Source organism: Tauraco erythrolophus, chromosome 16 (assembly GCF_009769465.1).
Source record: "Tauraco erythrolophus isolate bTauEry1 chromosome 16, bTauEry1.pri, whole genome shotgun sequence".
NCBI lineage: Eukaryota > Metazoa > Chordata > Aves > Musophagiformes > Musophagidae > Tauraco > Tauraco erythrolophus.
Genome location: NC_141480.1, coordinates 18,313,297 through 18,336,292, shown reverse-complemented (window position 1 = coordinate 18,336,292; position 22,996 = coordinate 18,313,297). Strand labels below are relative to the sequence as shown.

At 48.1% G+C, this 22,996-nt stretch overlaps 1 protein-coding gene across 1 annotated transcript in view; it reads right to left on the bottom strand.

The window, feature by feature from the left end:
- FGF18 (fibroblast growth factor 18) overlaps positions 1 to 22,790 on the bottom strand; it is a 47,521-nt gene extending 24,731 nt beyond the window's left edge. Inside the window, exons 1-2 of the mRNA XM_086621831.1 lie at positions 22,779 to 22,790; positions 17,669 to 17,849 (exon numbers count right to left, since the gene is read on the bottom strand). Coding sequence (XP_086477957.1) covers positions 17,669 to 17,849; positions 22,779 to 22,790 — 193 coding nt within the window. The remainder of the gene's footprint in view (positions 1 to 17,668; positions 17,850 to 22,778) is intronic.
- Between the last annotated feature and the right edge of the window lie 206 nt (positions 22,791 to 22,996).

Genomic DNA, 22,996 nt, shown 5'->3' with positions numbered 1-22,996 from the left:
CAAATTCTGCACTGAACTTTGCCACCTGCACGCTCGCAATGACTAAGGAGCCAGCCTGGAAAGAGAAACGTTAAAAATGTTAGCACAGAAATTCCTCTATCTCACCAGGGTGTCTTGCTGCCTCCAAACACAGCTCAAGTGGACAGTATTTCTACCGAGGCAGGAAAACTGCTTGACAAGCTGCCAGGCTCCGAGTCTGGAATTAGTGAAGGATGAGCCTCAAAAAAGTTCAGAAGCTCTGTTATGCTTGAAAAAGCACCTAAAATGAAAAGTAAAGGGCCAAACCCTGATGTCTTTGATCATTCTCATTTGAATAAACTCCTGCTGACACAGTCGAGCCCAACAGACAAGGACCTCAGGACCTGGCCCTGAGCACCTAGCTTGAAACCCACCCAAAGCACCGGAGTCTCTTGGGTCTGGAAATAGCGTGAACCTTTCCCATCCCGCAGAGGGTTAGAATTACCGCAAGAACAAACCCTGCCGAAGTTATTTTGACTCTCTTGTTCCCAGTCTCAGCTGAACCCAAAAAAAATACTGATGTACGCAAAAATAACAATAAGCGGAGAATGACAACTATGGGAACCCCATGTACTCTTGCTTCTCCAAAGCTGCTTTATCTGTGGCCAGAAGCGTAGGACAGACCACATCTACTCTGAAGCATTCGCCCAACTCTCTTGGGCAACCTGGCGGTTGGCTGCCCATCCTCAGCAATGAAGTAGGTGTGATGTTACCACCACCATATCCTCTTACTGAGGAGTCCCAAACACATAAATCTCTCCCGTATGCCAACACTGTGATGGTTTCACACACTCCAAAACTTAGTCCATCCAGGTTCCACTGTTGTACTTGTGAGTGCTCCAAAATGGGGCTAATAAGGAGAAATGAGTAAAGCACTTGCAGTGTTAGCTGCATAAAGATTATCAGCTGTGCCTGATATACACAGATGTTAAGTTCTACCAAGCAGGTTTCGTATTCTGTGCCAGTAGAGACTGAAATTACAACAATTAGTTTTATAGACAGGAATATAAGCACTCTCACACATTTTCTCAAAGGGGCTCATTGTAACTTTCCCTTCTTCCAGCAAGTAAAAAATATGCTGAAAATAAAGTTGCAGGATGCTCCGGTATTTTCAATGGGATTCTTGTGGCTCTGGAAGCCAGAGGAGCAGAGGCAGCGGCACAACCTACCAGAAAAAATGTTCTGGCACACGGGGAAAATTCCTCTGTGCTTTAAGATTTTAAACAGGGTTTGCTCTTACAAATAGACACAAACACAATTTCAAAGATATCTGAGTTTTTAATGCTTGTGCTGCTGAAGCTCACTTTTTCCATATAAAAGATAAGGCATAATTAAATGAAGTACAGAAAACGGTCGCTCTTTGATAAGACTATGAGAGTGTGACTATTTTGGGGTAAGGGTTGAAAGAAGTGGACAAGAACTGATGTTTGATAGCACCTGGGGACACACATCCTTTGGAACCCACTGCAGCCAAAGCGAGTCCCTTGGGCGAAGCACCTTGGAGGAAGGTCCTCTGCATTGGTCCCTTTGGAAAGGTCTCTCCCGACAGACATAGCACAATTCTTTCAACTATTCTCAGAGCAGCAACAGAAATAGCAACAAAAAATCAGATATCACCTTAACTCTGCCTTTAGCACATTTGGTTTCATATATTTATTTCTGGAAACACATTCATCACGGGGTTTTTCTTAAAATATTACCCCCAGTCCACAGCATAGGTAAGCCTATTTATTTGCCTTTTACTGCATTTTAATTGCATGAGAGGTTTTAAAAGTTTTTTGTTGGGGTTTTTTTTTTCCCCTAGAGTCATTTGGGACAAAAGGCATCTGGCACTGGGTATTTAAATAAAATCTTTCAGAACTGTAAAATTAGTTTTATGTTTTAATAAAAGTACTTTAAAAATCTCAAATATAATTCTGCATTCAAACCATAAGTGTTTGGATTAAGAAAAGGAGATCTCACGTTAAATCTTGTTATAAAAAGTAAATCAAGTACAGAACTAAGCCAGTCCTCACCCCTGGCGTTATAAACAAGAGCAGCAAAGAAAAGAGGCAGTATCTCTAGTAGCTTATTTTGGGGTATTCTGGGTTCAAAGAATCAGCAACGACGATGTAAAATCTGTATTATATTATTTGTTACCTATCCTAGTCTCAGTTTATCTAGAGACTCAGGCCACCTTTAAAGCTCAGACTCAGCTCCATGTTTCCATCCAACGTTTTCTCAGCCCTTTTCTCTCCTCCCTGCACCAGAGCATCCCTCCATCCTCTGCCCACCCTGGCAGGAGGGTCCCACGGACCTGCATAGGGGACAGTCCCTTGAGGCGGTGGGTGCCACGCTGGTGGGTGACACCGCTGCCATAGGTGTCCAGCCTGTACCTGTCCCAACACAGATAGACAGAGCTCATATAGCTTGGAGGGCTCTTTGGCCAGCTCTTCAATCACCACATAATTCACTTTAAAAAAACTTCAGACATACAGACAAAGGACAAAACCCAAAGGACAAACCCTCCTTCCAGCACTTCCAGCGCGTCCCTCCTCCCCACCGGGACACCTTGTTACTCTCCCATTTTATCTCCCTCCACAATCTTTGAAGAAGGAAGTTCCCCACCACTATCTATACATAACAGACTTGAAATACAGACGGGCACTCCTGATGGCCACAGCTCTGTCTGGGCTGCCCCTCACCTTTGCCATGGGAGGACAAAGCCACCTTAGACACCTGTCAAGGTGGCCAAGTCACCCCATGCTTGCTGCCACCACCCAAGCTCCCGCAGGAGGAGCTGCCAGTGCCCCCGACACCCCTCACCACCCAGGGCCATTCTCACCGCCGAGCAACCAACCATGTCGCCTAACAAAACCGCTTGCCGGGAAGCATCCCTCTCCTCGCTCCCAGCTCCTCACCAACACTTGGGTTTGCTTTTTTTTTTTTTTCCCCTCGCTTTTCTCCTGTGTTGTCCTTCCTGCTGGGGCATTTGCAGCTCCGGAAAAAAAAAAAAAAAAAAAAAGCAGCAAAGCAGGTCCAACATCCTCAAATGGCGTATTTAGTGTTTCCCCGCGGGTTTCCGCGGCTTCCCTGCCATTTTCCTCCCGGCCTTGGGAGCGCGGCAGTATTTATGGGGTAGGGAGCTGACCCCTTGGCTGCGGTGGGCGACAGCGCCTGACGTTAAGTGCTGCTAATGCGTTTCGCATTTGTGCTCGGGGGCAGGAAATCTCAACTTCCAGTGCCAAGGGGTTAATTATAATTTATATAGCAAGATCTCAGGCTGTGGGGTGTTTTTTTTTTTTCCTCTAGCTAATTAAGAGGTACAATTACCTTTGAGAATCAAAGGGATATTTCGGTACTCAGCTCTTAGAAACAGATTACAGGCACTTAAAACACAAGGACACATTTGCTTTTCTACACGTGCTTAGTTTTTGATTTAGATCATTAACAAGAAACTGTCATATTCCCCCGATCCACCATCACAATGTACTGAGACCACCTATGGAAGCCACTGCAACAGGGTAACATATAGCATTGCTGCTTTCCCAGGGATCACCTACACTTCCATCAACACATTTCACTGATACATCTTCTGCCGCTCAGGGCCCTACCAAAATTTTCTGCTTATTAATTAAAAAGAGCTTCATTATAACCTTGCGGTGGGTCACACATAAACAGACCAGTCTGTGCTCAGACCGCAAGCCCACGACTACCTACTCCAGACAGTAGCAGATTGATCAATGTTATTGCTGTATTAGTAATAATTATTACTAAATCATCCCAGACAGCATGGCAGCCCCTCCACACTGCCCTCTCCTGCCCAACGGCCCAGTGCCAACAGTGGGGACCACTCACCATGCCAGCCTTGGGACCTGGAGCCAAGGGATAATCGGCAGCACCAGTACCCAGGGTAGACATGAGCACCCAGCGTGGCTAGGCAGCCAGGGAGGCTGGTGCTCAGCACCCGTGGGACCCACCGCCAGCCGTGGGGACCCGCAGGGCGAATGGTGCTGGGCTCTGCTGGCCAGCGCCGGGCAGGACCATGCCCTGTCTGCGGCTGGGGGACCGCTGGGAGCGAGTCCATCACCTCCCACAATCCCTCTCTGTCAGCTCCTTGCTTTTGTGTTGGCGCAGAGGTTTAGCAGTTACAGGTCTCTCTTTCTCACCACTCTCGAAGGTGTTTGCTGAGCCATTTGCAAAGGGTTAACGTAATTGAATATTCAGATGTAGGGAGAGAGGGGTTTGGGCTAAAGACAGCCAGAAAAGGTTCTGGGGAACCATTAAAGTGCTGCTCCAAGGAGTCACTAGAGTCACACATGCAATGCAGGCTGCAACCTCAGCTTGACTTGGCCCAGGATGCACAAATACATCTTCCGCCACTGGTTATTTTTCAGGGATGCAGTGGGCTGTTACTCTCTCAGAAATTAAGCATTTAAGTTGGAAACTGATGCTGTGTAACTGTCAGCGGACCACATCCGTCACAGGCTCTCACGCATCTGTACCAGCAGCCTCCACCCCCACCCCAAACACAGCTAGAAGCAGACGAGGGGCTGGCAGTGGTCACAAAAACCAAGCCTTCCTCTAAAGAGGGGGTGAGTGTTAGGACCAAGAGGAACATCTGTCCGTGTGGGTTAGAAATGAAGCTCCCGCTGCCAAAGCCGACAGGGCAACTCAGCAACTTGTACCCAACACCAGCGACCCTCTGCTTACTGCCTGGCTGCATGGTGGTGCGTTTATGGGCCACCCTTTGAGAAGAGATCCCAACTGGTACTGCTCATCTCAAAGGAGCTCCAGGAAGTTCATTTAGAAACCTGACAACCAACACATCCTACAGGTATTTCCACCCCTTGAAGCCACTCTTTGACGGGTGATTGCCAGAGAAAGGGCGCATCAGTTGTCAAAAGCCATTTTACAAAAACATCGAGGAAACTACGCACACCTGTACCGCACCGAGCGTTTCCAGTACTGCGGGAGGCACCAAACAGAATGTTCTGTTTCACTGCAGGAGACTAAGTGCAAACCAGGAAGGCTTGCCCATGTCAAGGTTGAGAACAATTAGGGTAGAAGAGGGAATGGTGGTTTTTAGCAGGTTTATTACTGCGTACAGGAAGGCATCTCGCTCCTCAGGCCGGGTACAGCAACGGGTGCCGGTGTGGGCAAGAGGCTGGGAAAGGACCTGGCTCGGCACTGAAAAAATCCAAGACAGGGATTACAAAACTGGTGCTTGTAGTCCCGGCTTAAGCCACTAACCTGCATGACGTTCAGAGAAAAGGACTTGTAAATGCTTAATCAGCAACACGACCGAGTTATATAGGAAAGAAAAAGAAAGGGAGGGCAGATCCAGAGGGAAATATGTATATACCAGCACTACCTTTCCCTACAGCTTGCTATTTATTGAAGAAGCAGCAGAAGTTCCAGCGCACTTCAGAATACAAACGCTGACATGGAAATTCAGAGCCCTGAACCACTTCCAACGGGGAAAATATACTGACCGCAGTCTGTTTGGAGGTCAAACAAAATCAATAGCCTTTCTCTACAGTCTGTCTCTAAACTAAGCTTCTTTCAAAGACATCCAGAGAAAATGGATCATCTTTTGTTGGTGTGTGTGGTTTTGGGTTGGGCTTTTTTTGTTTTGCTTTTTTTAAGTGGTCAAACATTCATAGGAGCATAAGAAACTCTTTCCTCCCTCCACATACCGAAAGGATTGTATAGAGGTCAAAACTGCCCATCGGTTTTACTACACAATAGATGAGTTATCCAGTTCTTGGGGAGGAAACCAAGCTGGAAGCCGCTTAACACTCAGTAAGAGAGGAAAAAATAAATCAATGTCTTTGCTTGATCAGGGTACGCTTAAAGCGAGTTGTCAATTAGTTCAACACAGTTTGCTGTTACAGAGCACAACAATTTAGCCCCAGGAGCTCAAGTTTGCAGCGTTTCCTCCGATTCCTCCTGCTGAGAGACAGATATTGGCTGCAGCCAGGTCAGGCACCGAGGAGGAGGAGGACCAAGGCTGGAAGTCATAGCCACAGAGTGGGAGCTGGTGACCCAGAGCCTGATGTTGGATACAGCAGGACTGGGCACTCCATCCCTCTATTTCAAGTACACAGTAAACCAAATATGCGTCCAGAGAGGAGCAGAGATGGTAAGTGGTTCTTGCACTGGTACAAAGAGTGCCTCTCAGCCTGCAGCACGCACCTTTTAAGATAAAGTACAGTTTATATGCCCTTGTGCAGACCGTGTCATCTTTACAGATATAAGTGGGTCACCCCAAGCTGAGGAAAAGGGCAGAAGGACTAAAGTGGCAGAATGGAAAACTTTGCCTACATCCGATTGTTTAAATAATATAAATTCTTTAAAATCTCAATAGACAAATCACAAGGAGAAAAGGGAGGACAAACCACGAAGAGACACTTCCTAAGGGTCCCACTGAATGTACCCAAAGGAGAACCACTGCCTTCAAAGCAACAGAGCACTAATAACTTTATCTGCCAGTTCTGTTCTGCCAATCACCGTTGAAAGCCAAATCACAAAATAATTTAGGTTGGGAAGGCTCTCCAGAGGTCCCCCAGCTCAACCCTCTGCTCCGAGCAGGGCCATCAGGGCTAGAGAGCATCGCTCCCGAGCTGTGCTCCAGCTCCCCTGCAACAGGTTGCTCTTCCCGAGAAAGCTGCCATCCTTGTCTTGACTTAAGCATACCTAAGGGTGCATGGTCACTGCGTCAGAGACGTGGCTGGAGCAGCACAGACACATCTGCAGCTGACTCAGGCCCCAGCACCAACAAAAGTGAGAACAGACCTCTGCAGGAGTGAGCCACCCATGGCCATGACCGTGACCATGAGCCTCTGCCGTCCCTGCAGCCACACTGACTCACATTTACCTAATGGGCATCCCACACCGCTGATGTTTGCTGCTGTTGGTACCTATAATAGCTGTATTAAAGCTACTCTATGTCTCTAACTCTGGAGTGCAGCACACCCGCCGCACGCCAGCACCGGCAGCGATGCACACCCTGACTCATCCACCACCCTGCACTCACATATGTCGCAGGAAGAAGGGTTTGTTCCACCAGCCGCTGTAAAGGGCACCTCATTTCTGAGCGAACATATTTAGCATCTTCTAATTAGGATCTTCGCATCTTCTCGTGCTCACTCAGGTCTGATAGTGGCGCTAGTAGCGCTAGAAAAGCCCGGCGAAGCTCAAAACAGGTCACAGCAACCATGAGAGTCAAACGCTCACCCAAACCCATTATGGTTGCAAGAACAAAAGCACAGTTCCTTTGCAATGCTTTTTATCTCCCCTCCTCCAGTCCTCCCAGGTGGAACAATTCACCCGGTGCCCATACAGCTCTTACATCTGCTTGTTAGCACCCCCAAATTGGTAGGTGTAAAGTCAATATCCCTTTGCTGATTCGCTCCTAATGAGTCACCAGTCAGAAACCCAACTTGAAAAACACGGTTACAAATGCAGATGCAGAAGCAAATGAACTAAAGGCAAGAATCACCGCTGAGCAAACGCCGCACAAAGGCGAGGGGCTGGGCACACCACGCAGCACCCTACCATTGTCACCGGCTAAAACCTAACAGCTTTGATTTGCCTCCCACTGGCTAAAATGGTTTGAAATGCAAGGTCTTAACAAAGGTGCAAGACACAGGAGGAATGGGAGGCACTGCTGGGCGCTTAATCTCCTTTCAGTCACACAGGAGCTCCAGGAACGGCTCTGCCAAAGTCGTTGGAGTCTCATGAGTGTAGGAAAGAGGGTAATCAGGCCTCAGCTGCCACAGATCCAGCCCTGCGATCCCTCCATGCAACCAGCGGAAATGTTATTTGGGGTTTATACTGAAGATACCTTCAGGCAAGCTCCTTTGCTGCTGGAACCTGGGATGACATCGCTGTTGATGCCTTCAGCAGCTGCGGAGTTCACCTTCTGCCTCGCCACAATGTGTGACTTGAAATGAGGAACCTAAAGCACCCCTAAGCCTGCTTCAGCACCCACCCCTGCAAACTCTGCCAGAGCACTAACAGGGCTTTTGTGGTGAGGACACCCCTCACATGATATCACACAGCGGGCTGGACACACTGTGAGCCTCCTGACTCCCTGGCCAAGCATCGAGGCTATTCGGACACCCTTTTTTTATATTTATCTGGTGTTTACATGCCATCCTATTCTTAGCCCTTCCTGCTGCTTCTCCACTCTGAGGTCTCCACCACCTCCAGCAGCTGTGGGTGATGTCCCCTGCTGCTAGAGCTCCCCTCTCACATCCCACCACCCATTTCCTCTCCTGCTTGTCCTTCCCAAAGCCCTTGAGAACATCAGGTACTAACCAAACCATACCAGCTGCACCAACTCGAAGCCAGGATCTCAAGCATGTGTCAATGCTCAAACACCAATGGATTGCGTCACCATCGTGCCGCTCAGGCGCAACATCCGCTCCTTCTCCATCCCACCGGCCCAGCTCTTCAACAAGGAACAGAAGTGGCCGAGCAGCATCAGAGAATGAAGACTCCTCTTCATGGCACTACCAGGGGCTGGATCCTGCCAGCCAGCACAGCTGCCATCCAGTTGTGATCGCTGGGAAACTGCTTGTTGGAGAAGACCCAAAACTCGATACAACTAGAAAGAAGGGTCATGGCAAATGGCAGGAGTTTTTTCTTATTGCTTTGAGAAGGAAGGTGCCCTTTTTGGCAGCTGCAAATGCAGAGGAGGAAAAGGCCTTGTAGACGCTCATTTCAGCTGTCGGAGGAGAGGGCAAAATACATCTGAGCGCTACCCAGTGATTGATTCTTCAAGCTCAACCGCTCCAGGATGCATCAGCACAGGCACATCCCCAGGGCAACTGCAGCAGAAGTCAGGGATACAAAGCTCAGGAGACATTTAGAGGGTCTCAGCTCCTACATCACCATAAAAGCATGAATTGTCTGTTATGGGCATTCAGAAAATACTTAAAATCCATCAGGGACCAAAGCGTGCGCTATTTATCGCTGGCACAGCTCATTACAAGGGATGCTCACAGACTGCAGCCACGCGACCATCTCCCTCCAACCCCAACACCTCCTCTCTTCCCCACAATAAGGAAAAATAGGTAGTTTTTTTTCCACTGGGCCTTCTCACTCCCTTTACTTCCAGCTCGCCTTCCCCTTCTTGCGAGCGCTGAGACCGCAGACGCTCTACACGTGTTCTCCTCTGCATCCGACTGGCAGGCAGTCTGGAAAATGCCAGTATTGGAACAGCCTGAATTCAGCGGTTTCTGAATGCTGATCGGACACTATTTCGTTCAAGCCGCAGATAGTCATTTTTGGGGGGTATTTTCAGCTCCCTTTTCGGACTCGTCCAGATTTCCAAGCGTCATGCATCAGCAATTTCTCCTCTTTGGAGCTTCGTTATTTTTCACCTTTCTGCCGAGCCGGGGCTGCGGGCAGTTCTGTAGGGGACTGGACTCTTCCCTCCTCTTCCAGACGGCCACGCAATGCGACTGGCGTGGTTAATGTTTGCTGTGCTCCACCTCGCAGCTGCGGAAATTCCTGACTACCTGGTTTTCAAAAGAGCTGAGGCGAAATCTGAGCAATTAAAGCGCCTTATTTTTTTTTTTTTTTATAAAGTCTAACACCTTTCTTGAGGAAAACCCAACCTGAAAACAGGAATGGTCTCACAGCATCTAAAAACACCAAATAATTACTTCTAACCAGGCTACCGACGTGGTCTCCATTACCACTGTCTCTTTAGCACCTCTCCGTTTGCATTGCTTTTATCCCGCTGGCACACCTAGGAGATGAGGGAATGGTGCAGCCCTTGTTTTGGAGACGAGGGAGGGACACACGAGGAGATTGAGAGGATAAAATTCATGTCATCGTGTTATACGTGAGGACCAAAGGTTCTTCTGGCTCCACTGTCTAGAGGGTCCAGTCTGTGTCCCACCACCTAACTTGGACAAAGCAGAGCGTGGGAAATGCTCCAGCTGAGCGACTTGGCTACCACCACCAACATGAAGTCTCCAGCAAAGCAAGCTACTGACTTCAGGTCTCTCAAATGGCAACCTGGCGAGATCCCATGTTATCTGCAAGCAGAAGTGTGCTCTTTACACACCGAGTTTTCAATTTCCCACCCTGTCTCTAATTAGGCATTTTCTTGGTAGTGTTATTGACATTTTTCATTTCCCCCAATCATTTTGTATGAAGGACAAATCTCAGTGACCATCTGACAACACGCATGGTGATGTACACCACGGCTAAAATTCACGAGACAATTTGTTGACTGTGTTTTCCTTCCCCCCTCTCCAAAGTAAAAGCAATTTAAATACCCTTTCAGAAATGTAGACCAGCCTATTTGCAGGGCACCTTTAATTGCATCCCAAGAATCGACTTGGTTTCATGACTGGCCGAATGCTCGGATACGGGAAAACCTCAGATACCACAATACAAGGCTTGACAACAGACACTAACAAAAACCGTGATAAACTCGAAGGACTGTTCTCAGCATTTGTGCGCAGAAGCACTCAAGGCCTAGAAATGCATCTAAAATCATGTAAACTTCTTCCAGAATTTCATCATAGAATCACAGAACAGTTTGGGTTGGAAGGGACCTTCAAGATCCTCTCCCAGTATCCACCCAGCAGTCCCCAGGTACAAACTCAGATAAACGTACTCTTTGTACTAACATCCACAGGGCATTTGCAGAGTGGTGGAGGAGACTGGGAAGCCCTAACTTTGTTCCTGTGTTATTTCATCACAGCCAGGGAAGAACATTGAGCAAAGCAGCTGCCTGAGCTTCATGGGGAAAAAAAAAAAAACCACACAACACGTAATCACAGCAAGGCAGGAACAGATAATATCATATTGACCTGTCTTCAGGGTCTGACATTCACATTTTCATAAAGTGTCGCGGAAGATAAATCACTATACTAATAATATTTGTATTGATTATCTAAACCGAAGCAGCAATCGACTCCATTGTCTCACTTCCTCTTAAATTGCTCACAGATGGGATCCTATTTCCTATTCTGCATCTCTAATGGGAACACTTAAATCACTGCACACAATTACATACACACACAAACTGTTAACAAAAACCTTTTTATGACTTGCATGAAAATAAAGATTTTTCACCTTGTAGCTCGCCTTCCACTCCACACAGAAATTAAAAATGACAAATTATCAGCAGACCTCTAAATTACTTCTCCTCGTTATTTCTGGGTGCCTAACATTTACTGACAGCCAAGCCTATGTTTTCTGAACTCTGATTAGTGATTACAGAGATTTGAAGTTTAGACACAGAGCTAAAAGGTGATTTTATTTTTTTTTCCCATGGAAGTCAAGGCTCTGTTAGCTATCTCAGGGTCCAGAAGGAGGGAAATTAAAAATCACTGCAGTGTCAGAGGAAAAATAAACAGCTTCTGCTGTTACTGCAGGTACCAAACAGGGACCCGCTGCAGAAAGAGCTGAACTTCAGGTGTGAAACCGGCCGCGGTGGGAGTTTGGGGTAGCAGCTATCAAAAACAAAAGTAAAGCAAGTTGGCAACAACTACACCGTTTGAAATAGGTTTGTCAGCAATCAAAAAGCAAAAGGCTTGGATTTTTCTTCCTGAACTTCTCATCCTGCCTAAGCAGAGCTTTCCCCTACCCTGGCACAGGCACAGAATACAGCAGAATAAAAAATAAAAACGTAGAGATAGTTTGTATAAGATGCTTACAGCACATCTCAAACAGCTGCCGAACCTTTCAGAGTCTCCTGAAAGGTTCCTCGCTGCCTGACACAGCTCGGGAGCTCAGCTCCAGCTCAGCTCCAGCCACCCTGCACATGGTTCAACGCAGCCGTGAGCCAGCTTCGGTCCAGCCCCACACCTGCTTTCAAAGGAAAACTTCACCACTGCCCCACTGCAGATGAGAAGGGGAGATATTTTAAGGGAAAAAAAAAAAAATAAAAAAAAAGCAATTTGGAGATGTTGGGCAAGAAGGGGAAAAAAAACAGAGGCACAACACAGCAGCTGGATGGCGAAGGCTTCTCCGGCTCAGGCTGGTCCCCAGGACCCATATGACTGTACAGCTGCCATGGTGAATGATCATCCCTTACGCTGAGGTCAGCTCTGCCCTCGGGCTAAGTAAGTGAAAATAAATGGTTTAGAAGATAAAAGGTCTTTAAAAAAAATTATTTGTCTTGTTGTCATGTCAAAACTGTAATGGGAAGAGACTGGAGGCAGCGGTACAGCGTTTAAATAGGAAACAGCCATCCCGATGGCTCGGCGGAATAAATTACACAGCCAATCCCAGTTGTGGGGTACGGGGCCGCAGCGGGACCCACTGTCCCTTGGCACATACCTGCTTCTGGGAAGAAAAGCAGGTTTCTGCATGTCCAAGTTGGGGAAACACAGCTATATTTAACTCACTCCAATTGCTACTGGGGCTACATCTCCCATCTTTCTTGCAGGTTAATTCTGCGCCTTCCAGCCACAACGAGTTTAGCTTTTTCTTCCCAGGAGGGGGATCAAAATTGAATTAAACTATTCTAGGAAGGGAAAGGGTTAACCAGGTTTCCCAAGGCAGCTTGCTGTTAAGGTGCCAGAAATAGGGAGGGGAAGGAATGACTTGCTAAAGATGGGACAATGGCACTGGTATTTTGCATTTGTTTCCAGGCTTTGAGATAGAACAAATGGGAGTCATTAGTGAAATGAGTTTAGGGAGTTCGAAATTAGCTGTCAGGCTGCCAAACCCGAAGAAGTGCTATGTCAGCTCATTAATTCTGGAGCACACAGGATTACCCAAACCTAGGAAGGAATCCTGCAAAATTTCAACTCAATTAAAGGAGGCTATTTTGCTGTAATAATATTTTCCACACATATTACACCTCCTCATGGAACAGAGCCCACTTCTACCACAACTGAAATCTCTGGCGGGATGGAGCGTGGCGGATGTCTAGACAGCTGTAATGTGCTCTCCGTGGGCTTGTCCACTGGCATCTCTGGGAAGATTCAGCCAAGATAGAAGGCGGGGACCGCAAGCTGTGTAGCACATCAGCCGGCTGGAGCAGCCCCAGGAAGAAGGCACCCCTCTCCCCGAGCTCCTCACTGTCCCTGTACCACCCGAAAAAGTATATCTATATGGGGCGTGATGTTCTGGACTGGGAACACCCATGACACGTGGAGGTACTGCCCAGGCATCACACACCTACCCCACCTCGTGAATTTGCTTCCCCCCTTGGGCTGCCTGGGTTTGTCGACACCCTACCAGCAAACCCACGCTTTGGTAACCTCACCAAATCTCCTGTCTCAGGAGCATCTCTTGAGTCCTGAGCTAAAACCCACTGGACTCAGGGTGAGTCTTCGGGAGGACTTCACCAGCTCAGGGTCCATTCCCCAGGTGGCTGAAAATGCTGGCAGTGCTGGGATGCCAAGGAGAGATGCCATACCTGCACCCTGCCCCGTGCACAAGGTGTCATAGAATCACAGAATGGTTTGGGTTGGAAGGGACCTCAAAGATCATCTAGTTCCAACCCCCCTGCCATGGGCAGGGACACACTCCACTACACCAGGTTGCTCAAAGCCTTGTCCAACCTGGCCTTGAACACTTCCAGGGATGGGACGTCCACAAACATGGGTGTCCTTGAACATAACCTCCCGTGCCATAGACTAGAAGGTTTATAACCTTCTAGGAGCCTCAAGAGTTTTTATAAACTGTGATAGACCAGGGCAACAGACAAAATACCACTGGACAGCAACCTGGAACAGGCTGACTAATAACCTACCTACACATACCCCATCCCAGACTTCAGGACACCCAAGCACTCGCCACAAATAAAAGTCACCTCCACAGAGAGGGCAAGCCCGAAGGCCTCCCGCACCCCCCTCGCCTCGCTCCTGATGGCTATCGCTGCTCCTCGCCCCCCGGGACGGCAGTAGCCGGAGACAAATTAAACCAAAAATCACATGGCTGTGAAACACAAATGAGGGAAAAAAATGCCTTCACCCAACCAAGAGAGCTCTGTCTCCCCAACTGCGCCGGATACAAAGATCATGAACAAACAGGATAGAATGTCTTCTGCCTTTTGTGAAATGAAAATAAATGAAAGGATCTAAGGTTTCAGGTCACTGATCCCTCTCTTCCCTATCTGTACCATTTATCGGAGGTAGAATATAAAGGTTCCAGGTCCTTTTCTTTTTTTTTTTTGTCAGCACTTTAATGGTTGTTTTTTCTCCTTCCCCTTTTCAGTTTCTGAATGAAAGGACCACTTAGGAACCTGTAAAGTAATAATAAGCTTTTAATAAGAATATTGTTTTTCTGGGCCAGTGCAAACTCCTTCTGAATAGGTTGAAGAGATTAAAGTAAAAATGCAATCTGTAAATAGATCAGTCTTTTAATTAGTTTATAGTCTGTTAAGAGATAATATTTTGCTCACATAGATCATCTGTTATCTAAAGATCTCAGAGCACTTTAGGAACATCAATTAAGCCTTAAAAAAAAAAAACACAACCTTGGGAGATAGGTAAGTGTATTTAGATTAATTAGTGTTGCTGTGAGCAGCAGGCATTATTATTAGATTTAATTTAGACCAATAATTGACTTATCTGTTAATGGATTCTAATTCATCTGAGAAGGGATCAAATCCATCTGATTAAAAGGATTACATCGACTCAATTAATTCTATTAACTGACTTAATTTGCCATTTAATAATTTGACACATGGGGCCAGATCTTGGCCCCGAAGAACGCGTAAACCAAAAATCACATACCGGAATTATCGTGCCAGCAAAACTAGGCATGGCAGAGGACACGCTTGCCCTTACACGTGGCATTCACAGGCCCGGATAAAACATCCAAGGGGGCTTCCTCCGGCCAGACTCTCCCAGCTCTGTGGTACCTTCTCTCCCTGAACCAGGGCCAGCTGCTCGTTTTGCCGGACCCATGGTGGCCACATGGAAACGAGCAATTCCCTGCCTGAGACCCGCCACCTCCCCTCTCTTCTGGGCATCCTCTTCAACCAAGAGGTGAGAAGTTTTACAGAAGTCAATAAAACCTTGCAATAAAACTAACTTCCCTTCAAAGGCAGGACAGCCCTCCCATGCCAGCCATTTGGAAGCTGTATATGTGCAAAAAAAAAAAAAAAATAAATAAAAAGAGGGGAAAATAAATAAATAAAAGCATTTCTTCACTTGGATGCTGTTCTTTAAACAGCTGTGTGGGAGAAGAGGGGAAAGAGGTCCAAACATTAGTAGCTCCTCCATCCTTACAACTGGTAGTGCTAATTGTTGGTGATGAGCACTACAGACCTCAGCCACAGCCATGGCACTGCACAGAGCTTCCCACATTCCAACCGAGTCTGTGTTGCCCTTGCCCAACGTTACCTTCTCTTAATGGGATGGAGCTCACAGGCACCATTTCCCACATCTCTTGCCTATTCTCAGACATTGGCTCTTGCTCATCCTCCCAAAGCCTTTCCCGGGCTGCAACCCTTCGGGCATCAATCCACATCACCTCCACCATCATCTCCCCCGTCAGAGGGGACAGGGTTAGGACAGTGGAGAAGCTGTGGGAGACTGCACCGCCTGCGAGGGCGATGCGGCCAAGAAACGAGCTGGGCCCTCCCCAGGGCTAAGCCAGGCTCTGCCTCACGGTGCCAGCGCAGAGGCAGTAAAAGAGGGAAGAAGAGGAAAAGGGCAGGAGGAACAACAGCCACCTGGTGCCCTAGAGGAAAGGTGTCCTCCTTGGGAGGCGGATCTGGCCAGCAAGACGGAGACGTGGATGAAAAGTTTGCGACTGTCGAGATCCCCAGACCTGGTTTAAGCCTCGCTCGGGTCTTGATCAAAGGTTACTCCGTAATAATGCCTCGGGGGGAGGGGTTCGCCGCACATAATGAAACCTGTGTCATTGCCTTTGTATCCAGTTTTGGCTGTAACACAGATGGTTCTCACTTCAGTAACTCTGACATCTCCCCCCCCTTCATTATCACAGCCAGGAGCTCTGCCCGGTCACATCCTGGACCCCCATGCCTCACTTCACTGTCCCCCCGATTATCATGCCCTAAGCATTCCCGTGCCAAGCAGGACAACGAACAGATTTCCATAACCTTTCAGCATGGCTGGGGACGGGAGGGCTTCACAGCTCAACACGTCGAGGAGTTTTCTCGGGAGACGAGGGGGAGGGAGCAGGCAGGGCTGTCGGAGCAGGAGCGCTCCGGCTTCTTCGACGGACTCCAGCACCCAGGAGCGGCGAGGGTTGGGTGGCCAGAACCAAGGCAGGCAGCGGGGAGCTCCCCGGCGGGGAAACCTGGGGCTCCGCGGCATCGCCACCAGCCACGAGCACGCTCCTGCGCCAGGGTTTGTTGTTCAGACGCGATTGCATATGTATGAAGGGGACAAGATGGGCTTTGACACATAAATTAGCACTTGTCAGCTGCTGGCGGGCACGTTTCCCCGCCACGAGTGCCGCCTTCTTTCACCGAGCGCAGAACCGCGGCCGCTACCCGACAGTCACCACGGGCAGGAGCGTCCCCGGGAAGGCGGCAGCGAGCACCCAGCGCCTCGTTTGCATATCAAACCTTAAGAGGACGAATGCAAATAAAATGTCACCGTAATTAGCAGCCGAGCGGCACTTTCCGCTCCTGTTTTATCAGGAAATTTGGGAACGACACAGGACGAGGTCGACGAGACCTCAGGGCAAGGCTTTCTTGGAGAGATGCTGTGACTCTGCACAACTGTGGGGGTTCGTTTCACACCAGCCAGCTGCCTTCTAGCTGTTCCCTCCCATGGCACAGCTCACCCCACTCCTCCACCCATGCTGGCAGCAGCAGCCACTGCCCTCTGTGCCAGGCACCACCTGTGCCTCATCCTGCCCAGAGCTCCTCGAGGGAACAACCCTTCCCAGATTTGGACCCACCATCATCGTAGCCCACATGAAGTCACCCTCCCGTGAATGTTAGTGCTAGCCAGCGTGTACACACACCTCTGCGCACTGCAGGGACGCGCGGGGCTCTACATCTGTAACAGAACAAGGATCGGTTCTCTGAACAGCCTTAAAATCCTCCCAGCAACCAACTTGAGCAAAAGTATCTCTGCTGTGACCATCTCAACAGGTACCAGATTACAGATTTTCTGTAATTCAGCCTGCCAGCAGCATTTCTCACATGTTCCCTGTGTGCAGATCACAATGAGAACAGCGGAACATGCTGCTAGCCCGGGGGAAGCTCAATTACTTGCGTTCCTGCAGGACCCACACGCCCCAAGATTCCGCTTAAGCTCTGGGATACTCTCAAAGCTCCAAGTCCGCCTAATTTCAGCTCAAACCAAATATCCCCCACCACTTAGAAAGACGACAGCACTTCATTGGAGCGCTGGATCCAGCCAAACTCAAGCCCAGAGTTCATAGGGAAAGAACATCCCCAGTCACCAATGTGGATATCATTTACAAATTACAGTGGACACACTGTGAGCTCATCCGTTGGGCACAAAAAAATTTCTCTCTTCTCCCGCACGACACTACTGCGGGAACTGCCGGCAGCCGGGACTCGGGCTGACAGCCTGCTCCAACACAACAAATCCATGTTCTTACCCTGGAAAGGTTTTTTTCCCCCTTTCATCCTGTTTTTTATTGCTCTTCTTGTTTTTCTCCCAAGAGGTTCTCAGCCCAACACACAGGATTAAAGCCTTTGACCTGGAGTCTGGGGGATCCCCATAAATATTCTTACCATATTTATCTCCATCTTCTCCTTTGGCACTGATCCGCCTGCCGAGCACTTGGATGTGTTTCCCACTTGTCCTGCTGTAGAGCTGATAGAGCCGAAGCTGCTTCCTGCTCACGTCGTCCCTCGCTCGCGTCTGGTTCTCCACGTGTATCCGAAAATCTACATTCTCCTCGGCGGCGAACATCTGCGAGCGGATGGGGAGAGGGGGGAGAGAGAACAGACCAGACCATGAAACAAAGCAAGCACCTTTGTCAGAAAGACCGCACGTGGACCTGCCAACGGGCACGCGGCACAAGAGGACTCGGATTTGGCTGCCCTCCACTTGACGGCTGCGGCCGTGGTATCAGGCACTCAACGTGTAATTCTAGCCAGAGCTGGCTCTCGACAGTAACCCAAACCCGGGTTTTTACAACCAAACCGTGGGGGTTTTTTTGAGTAAAAACTTCTGGTCGGTCTTGCTTTGATTTAATCCTGGTCATAAATTAGGCTCTTCTTTGCACATGCAGAGCCTCTACCACGTTACACGGACACGTTTCGGGGAAAGGGGGTAGACAATTCCATTTCAGAGAACTTGTGCTTCACCTTCGGCAGATACATTGGTTCCCCAGATTAACTGCAGGGAAGAAGTCAAGGGATAAAACTATTTGTGCTGACATCAGCTTTGCACAGGCTCAAAATCTACTAGAATAAAAGTGTCATTTGTACACGGGCACTCTTCAGCCTAACTTTTTCATCAGCTCCTCTTTTCAGTGAAGCCAACTCATTGGTGACTCTCTATGGATGCATCTCTGTCCACCTCAACGGGGCCACGGCTTGGGGAGAGATCACAAGGACCAACGAGAGCCAAACCAGCACGTCCAGCCACGAGGCCGTTATCAGCAGGGTCTGATCACTTGAGTCACTTCACCTGTTTTTCCAGGACAAGAAATCATTCAGAATCCAAAAGCAAATGATTATCGAGTGGCACACACACACGAAGCCACCGCACAACGGGCAATTTTTAATTTGACCAAGACAAAGAGCTCTCAAAGCCTACTCGTTGCTGGTGAGCTCTAATGCTGTGTACCACTTGTGTGCAAGAGACAAAATCCGTCACAAAACAAGAAATTACTTGGGAATTTAATGACACCTAGCTCTGGGACTGGCAGAGGACGGACATTACTCCTAGCAGGGTTACTACTTCTCCTCTTAACATGTTCCTGCTGCGGCACGCTTGTCCTCCTAGCCTACAAGCAACAGTGTTCTGATATATCAGTGTGGGGATGAAGCTGGCAACCCAAATGAAAAAGGGTCAATAAATCCTCGTTCAGGTCCCTTCCAGGCTAAAACACATCAGAGCAAGTGGCCACAACACACAAAACAGCCCCACTTCAGCCTCCTACATACGTCATCTCATACCAGCAAATATTTTGAAGCCAAATACTCCCAGAAAGTCAAAGCCTCAAAAGAACTTTTTAGCATTTCCAATCATTAAGCAGACACAGAGATCAGCAGCAGGAGAACTTTGGGCAGGCTTAGCACTGGACCTTCCCTAAGCAACCCAAACAAAAACATCATATTCAACAGTAGCAGCAGTGATGAGGCTCCCAGGGATGTTGTGGGATTGCCTTTGCTGCCCTTACTAAATGCTGGGATGATGCTATTTGAGTCCCAAGTCCTAGGAGAGAAAGAGATTTCACCGTCATCTTTTACTGTCAGAAGTCAGGAGGAGACAGCAGGAGCTACACACACGGGCTGAGCAAAAGGAGATTCAGGGCGATGCCAGGTCTAAACAGACATTCAAGGCGACGACAGAGGCGACAGACAAGAGTGACACAATTAATCGTAGCAATATTTCCCACTCTCAGAAAACAGCGCAGCAAGAAGCCACGACCCAAAGATGAGGACGCAAGAGGAGAAGCAGCCGTGGCACCTGCCAGGAGGACACTGTGGGATGCTGACGGAGCTCGTGGCCATCACGGAGCCAGGATCTGCTCGTTCTCCTTGCTCCAGGCACCACAGCCATGGCTGAGCACAGCAGGCAGGACTTGGCTTTTGACACGAATAATAATCATTTGTTTTTTGCTTCCCACATCTCTTCTTGCTTTCTTTTCAAATGGTCTCGTTGCAAAGGATGCTAAACTACCAAAACCGGAGACGTTGGAGTAATGTTGACAGTCTGCCTCGTACCCACAAAAGCAAGGCTATTTGCAGTTAAGATTCTGGCTCCGTCATTTTAAGATTTAAAACAGATTTTAAATCAAGATGACGTCGTTGCATTGCTTTCACCACATGTTAATGAATTTCACATTTTTCTAGGAAAAAAAACCAACAAAACAGGTGGGATCTGAAGTGGGGGAAGGGCAGGTTGCCTCGCTTTCTTGGAAACTTCAAACAGAAAAGGCAATCTGTTTTCTAAAAACATGTTTAAATTCTCTCTTTTAATTGTCTCTCAAGCACTGACACCGCAGAGGCCCCAGCCCGTGGCCACAGTGTCCGGGTGGACTCTGGAGCACCCACGGAGCCATCCCGTGCTGTGGTCAGCTCTGAACATGCCACAAACCCGCCCATGCGTGTTTGTCACAGTTTCCCTGCCCAAAATCAGCTAATTTAGTGTCTCCTCCCTTCACAAGAAGGACACGCCGCAGCCGGAGGGATGACATCTCCTCCTCCCACAGCCATGGGCCTGGTTGGCATCACCCACCACCCCAACGCCTTGCCCAAGCCCAGGGGTAACCAGACACGGGGATCAGTTGGAGACACCAACCCCTGAAATAAAGCCAGCCCAAGCATGGATCACTCCATAACTTCTCCAGTAACAGGCCCAGCTCCAACCCACAGAAAGAAATCTTGGAGGAGGAACGTGCTACAGGTTCTCCTTGCAGCTGACCTGTCTCCTGGTCAACACGCCGTGGTCCAGAGCAGCCTGGAGATGCTTAAATATAAGGACACGCGCAACTGCTCCATTGGAACAGGATGCTCTGCTGGAGTGTGGCCAGGGTTAATGAGCCATGCCAACCTGGGCAGCAGCTGGCCTGCAGCAGAGGGTATCAGTACTCTCAAACAAAATTTCATGCAGTGTCGATTTCATGAGATAAAACTTATTTGACCATTGCCGAAATCCATTCTCAGTGTCCCTGCCCTAAAGGGTATAGTCCCTCAAGCAGCTAACTTTACTGAGATAAGAAAGTCCATTCATGTATAGCACAAGAGAGACTCTCTTTCATAAATCTCAAAAAAATTAGTAACATACGCCTCCTTCGGCAAGTGATCGCCAACGCTCACACAAGAAGGTCACCCAAAACCAAGTCCATCCACCCTCAAATACATTTCCATAACAATCACAACCACACAAAACCAAAGGCAGAAATGGCTTTAAGAGCCAATCCCACTTGAAAACTTAAGGCCTTTCACTTATGTTGACCAAAGCAAAAGGCAATTATTTTTTTCTCTTTTTTTTTTTTTTTTTACCGTTAATATTTTATTACTGGACATAAAAACATCATACCAAATAGTACCAACATCATACAAAATCACCATGGTTTTTTTTTAGCTTTTCAACCTGATCATCCCCACATCCATGCTGTAGGTAGCAAAACCTACAGACACTGGATCCAAAGCTTAGCAGAACAGGTCCCTAAACCTAATGGGGATGCTTGTACATTCCAGCTCCCAACCAGCGACATGCCCCGGGGGACACTGTCTAGGGACAAGAAAAGGATTTCTTGCATTACTTGATCTCCTCAAGGGTTTTGGTGGGATTCGGGGTTGTATTGTGGTCTGTTTTGCAAGTCTACCCAACTGGTATGGGCCACTGTTTCTGCAGGACAACTTCAGCATCTCAGGACAGCGGGTCTCATAACTCCATCTCCTTCTTTGCCAACGGTTTACAGTCTGCAAACTCTCAGTCTTTAAAACAGAGCATCAAATTTGGTTTCATTTTCTTTCTCTTTTCCATCAGTTCCTCATCCATTTATCATTTATTTATCACTACATCTTTCAGCAATAATATACAGCTGCAAGGACATCCTGAAAATGCAGCTGGCGATACGACGCTTGTGCAAGGGAATAAACAGCATTGCTTTTAAAAACAACCATCCGATGCACCAGAAACGCCTCACTCCTGGAGAGTGGCAGCTCTTCCTCTCTGCTGCACCTGCCCGATGGTCCAAGGTAGGTGCAGTTAGTGCTGCTCCTTGCTAAACAGCCACAGAAACCAGAAACCACATCGTCCTCGGACAGCCCACGCTGGGAGATTCTCAAGTGCTTTTTTTACCGAGCAATTCTCAAACAACGAGCAGATTTCATTTTCAATGGCTTTGCGACTCTCCTATTTGTTAAATCCCAGATGGAGGGTGAGGGAAAGACCACGGTGCTGATGCAGCCCAAGGTTTTGCCGTTAAGTAATCCAAGGAACGCTCCGCAACGGCAAAAGCAGCCCTGCGATGCTAGTCCTACGCAAGCTCGTGCCACAGCTGTGCCAACACCGCTGCCTTGCCGTCAACGGACAGCAATCGTGGCCCCGCCGAGGCTCATGCAACCCTGCGGTGCCACGTCGTGTTTATGGGATTTGGCTTTCCATCCAACCGACCTCTACGCACTTCGGCTTTTCTATTTTGAGCTTTCCAGTAAAAGAGGATGCTAATCTGTTATTGTTCATGTCATAAAGCGTTACAGCGTGAGATGTCCAAGGCACACAGCATGGCCAAGTTAGCTGGGAGCTGGACTTCAAAATTTTCTGATTTTTTTTTTTTTTTTTTATCCTACGGAGTCTGCAAGCCTCATCAGAGAGCAAACCATATGTCATTCCCCAAACTGAACTAGGAATACAAAATCCCTCTCGCTAAGGGCCGTACCGATTGCAAAAGATAAACAAATCAAGCTATTCAAAGTCCTTTCAAACCCCATCTGATAAGCAGGAAATACTTATTACCTTTCAGCCATCAAATCAACCTAATATTAATGATTTTCTCCATGACCTTCTAAACACATGAAAGTTAACTCGATAAGGTCAACAAGAGGATATCCAAGACAGATCTCTCCCAAGTCCGCAAAGGCAAGTAACAAACCACTTTGCTTCCATGACTTTGGCAAAATTCCTCTCTGCCAATTAGAGCAGGGTTTGCTAGCTCACCGTGACAGTCATCCTCGACGCACAGTGAAACACAATGCACTCCTTATTTGCTGGTTTTTCTTCCTCCTAACTGCAAAGTCAATCCATTGCCAGGATATTGTTATCTTCAGGTTGCAGAGCCTAGTCGGAAGGCAGGCAGAAGTGGATGCGCCCTGCTTTGACGTATTTGCTTCTTCGGGCTTAGAAGCACACTTGGAAATTCATCTAACACAAAGCGG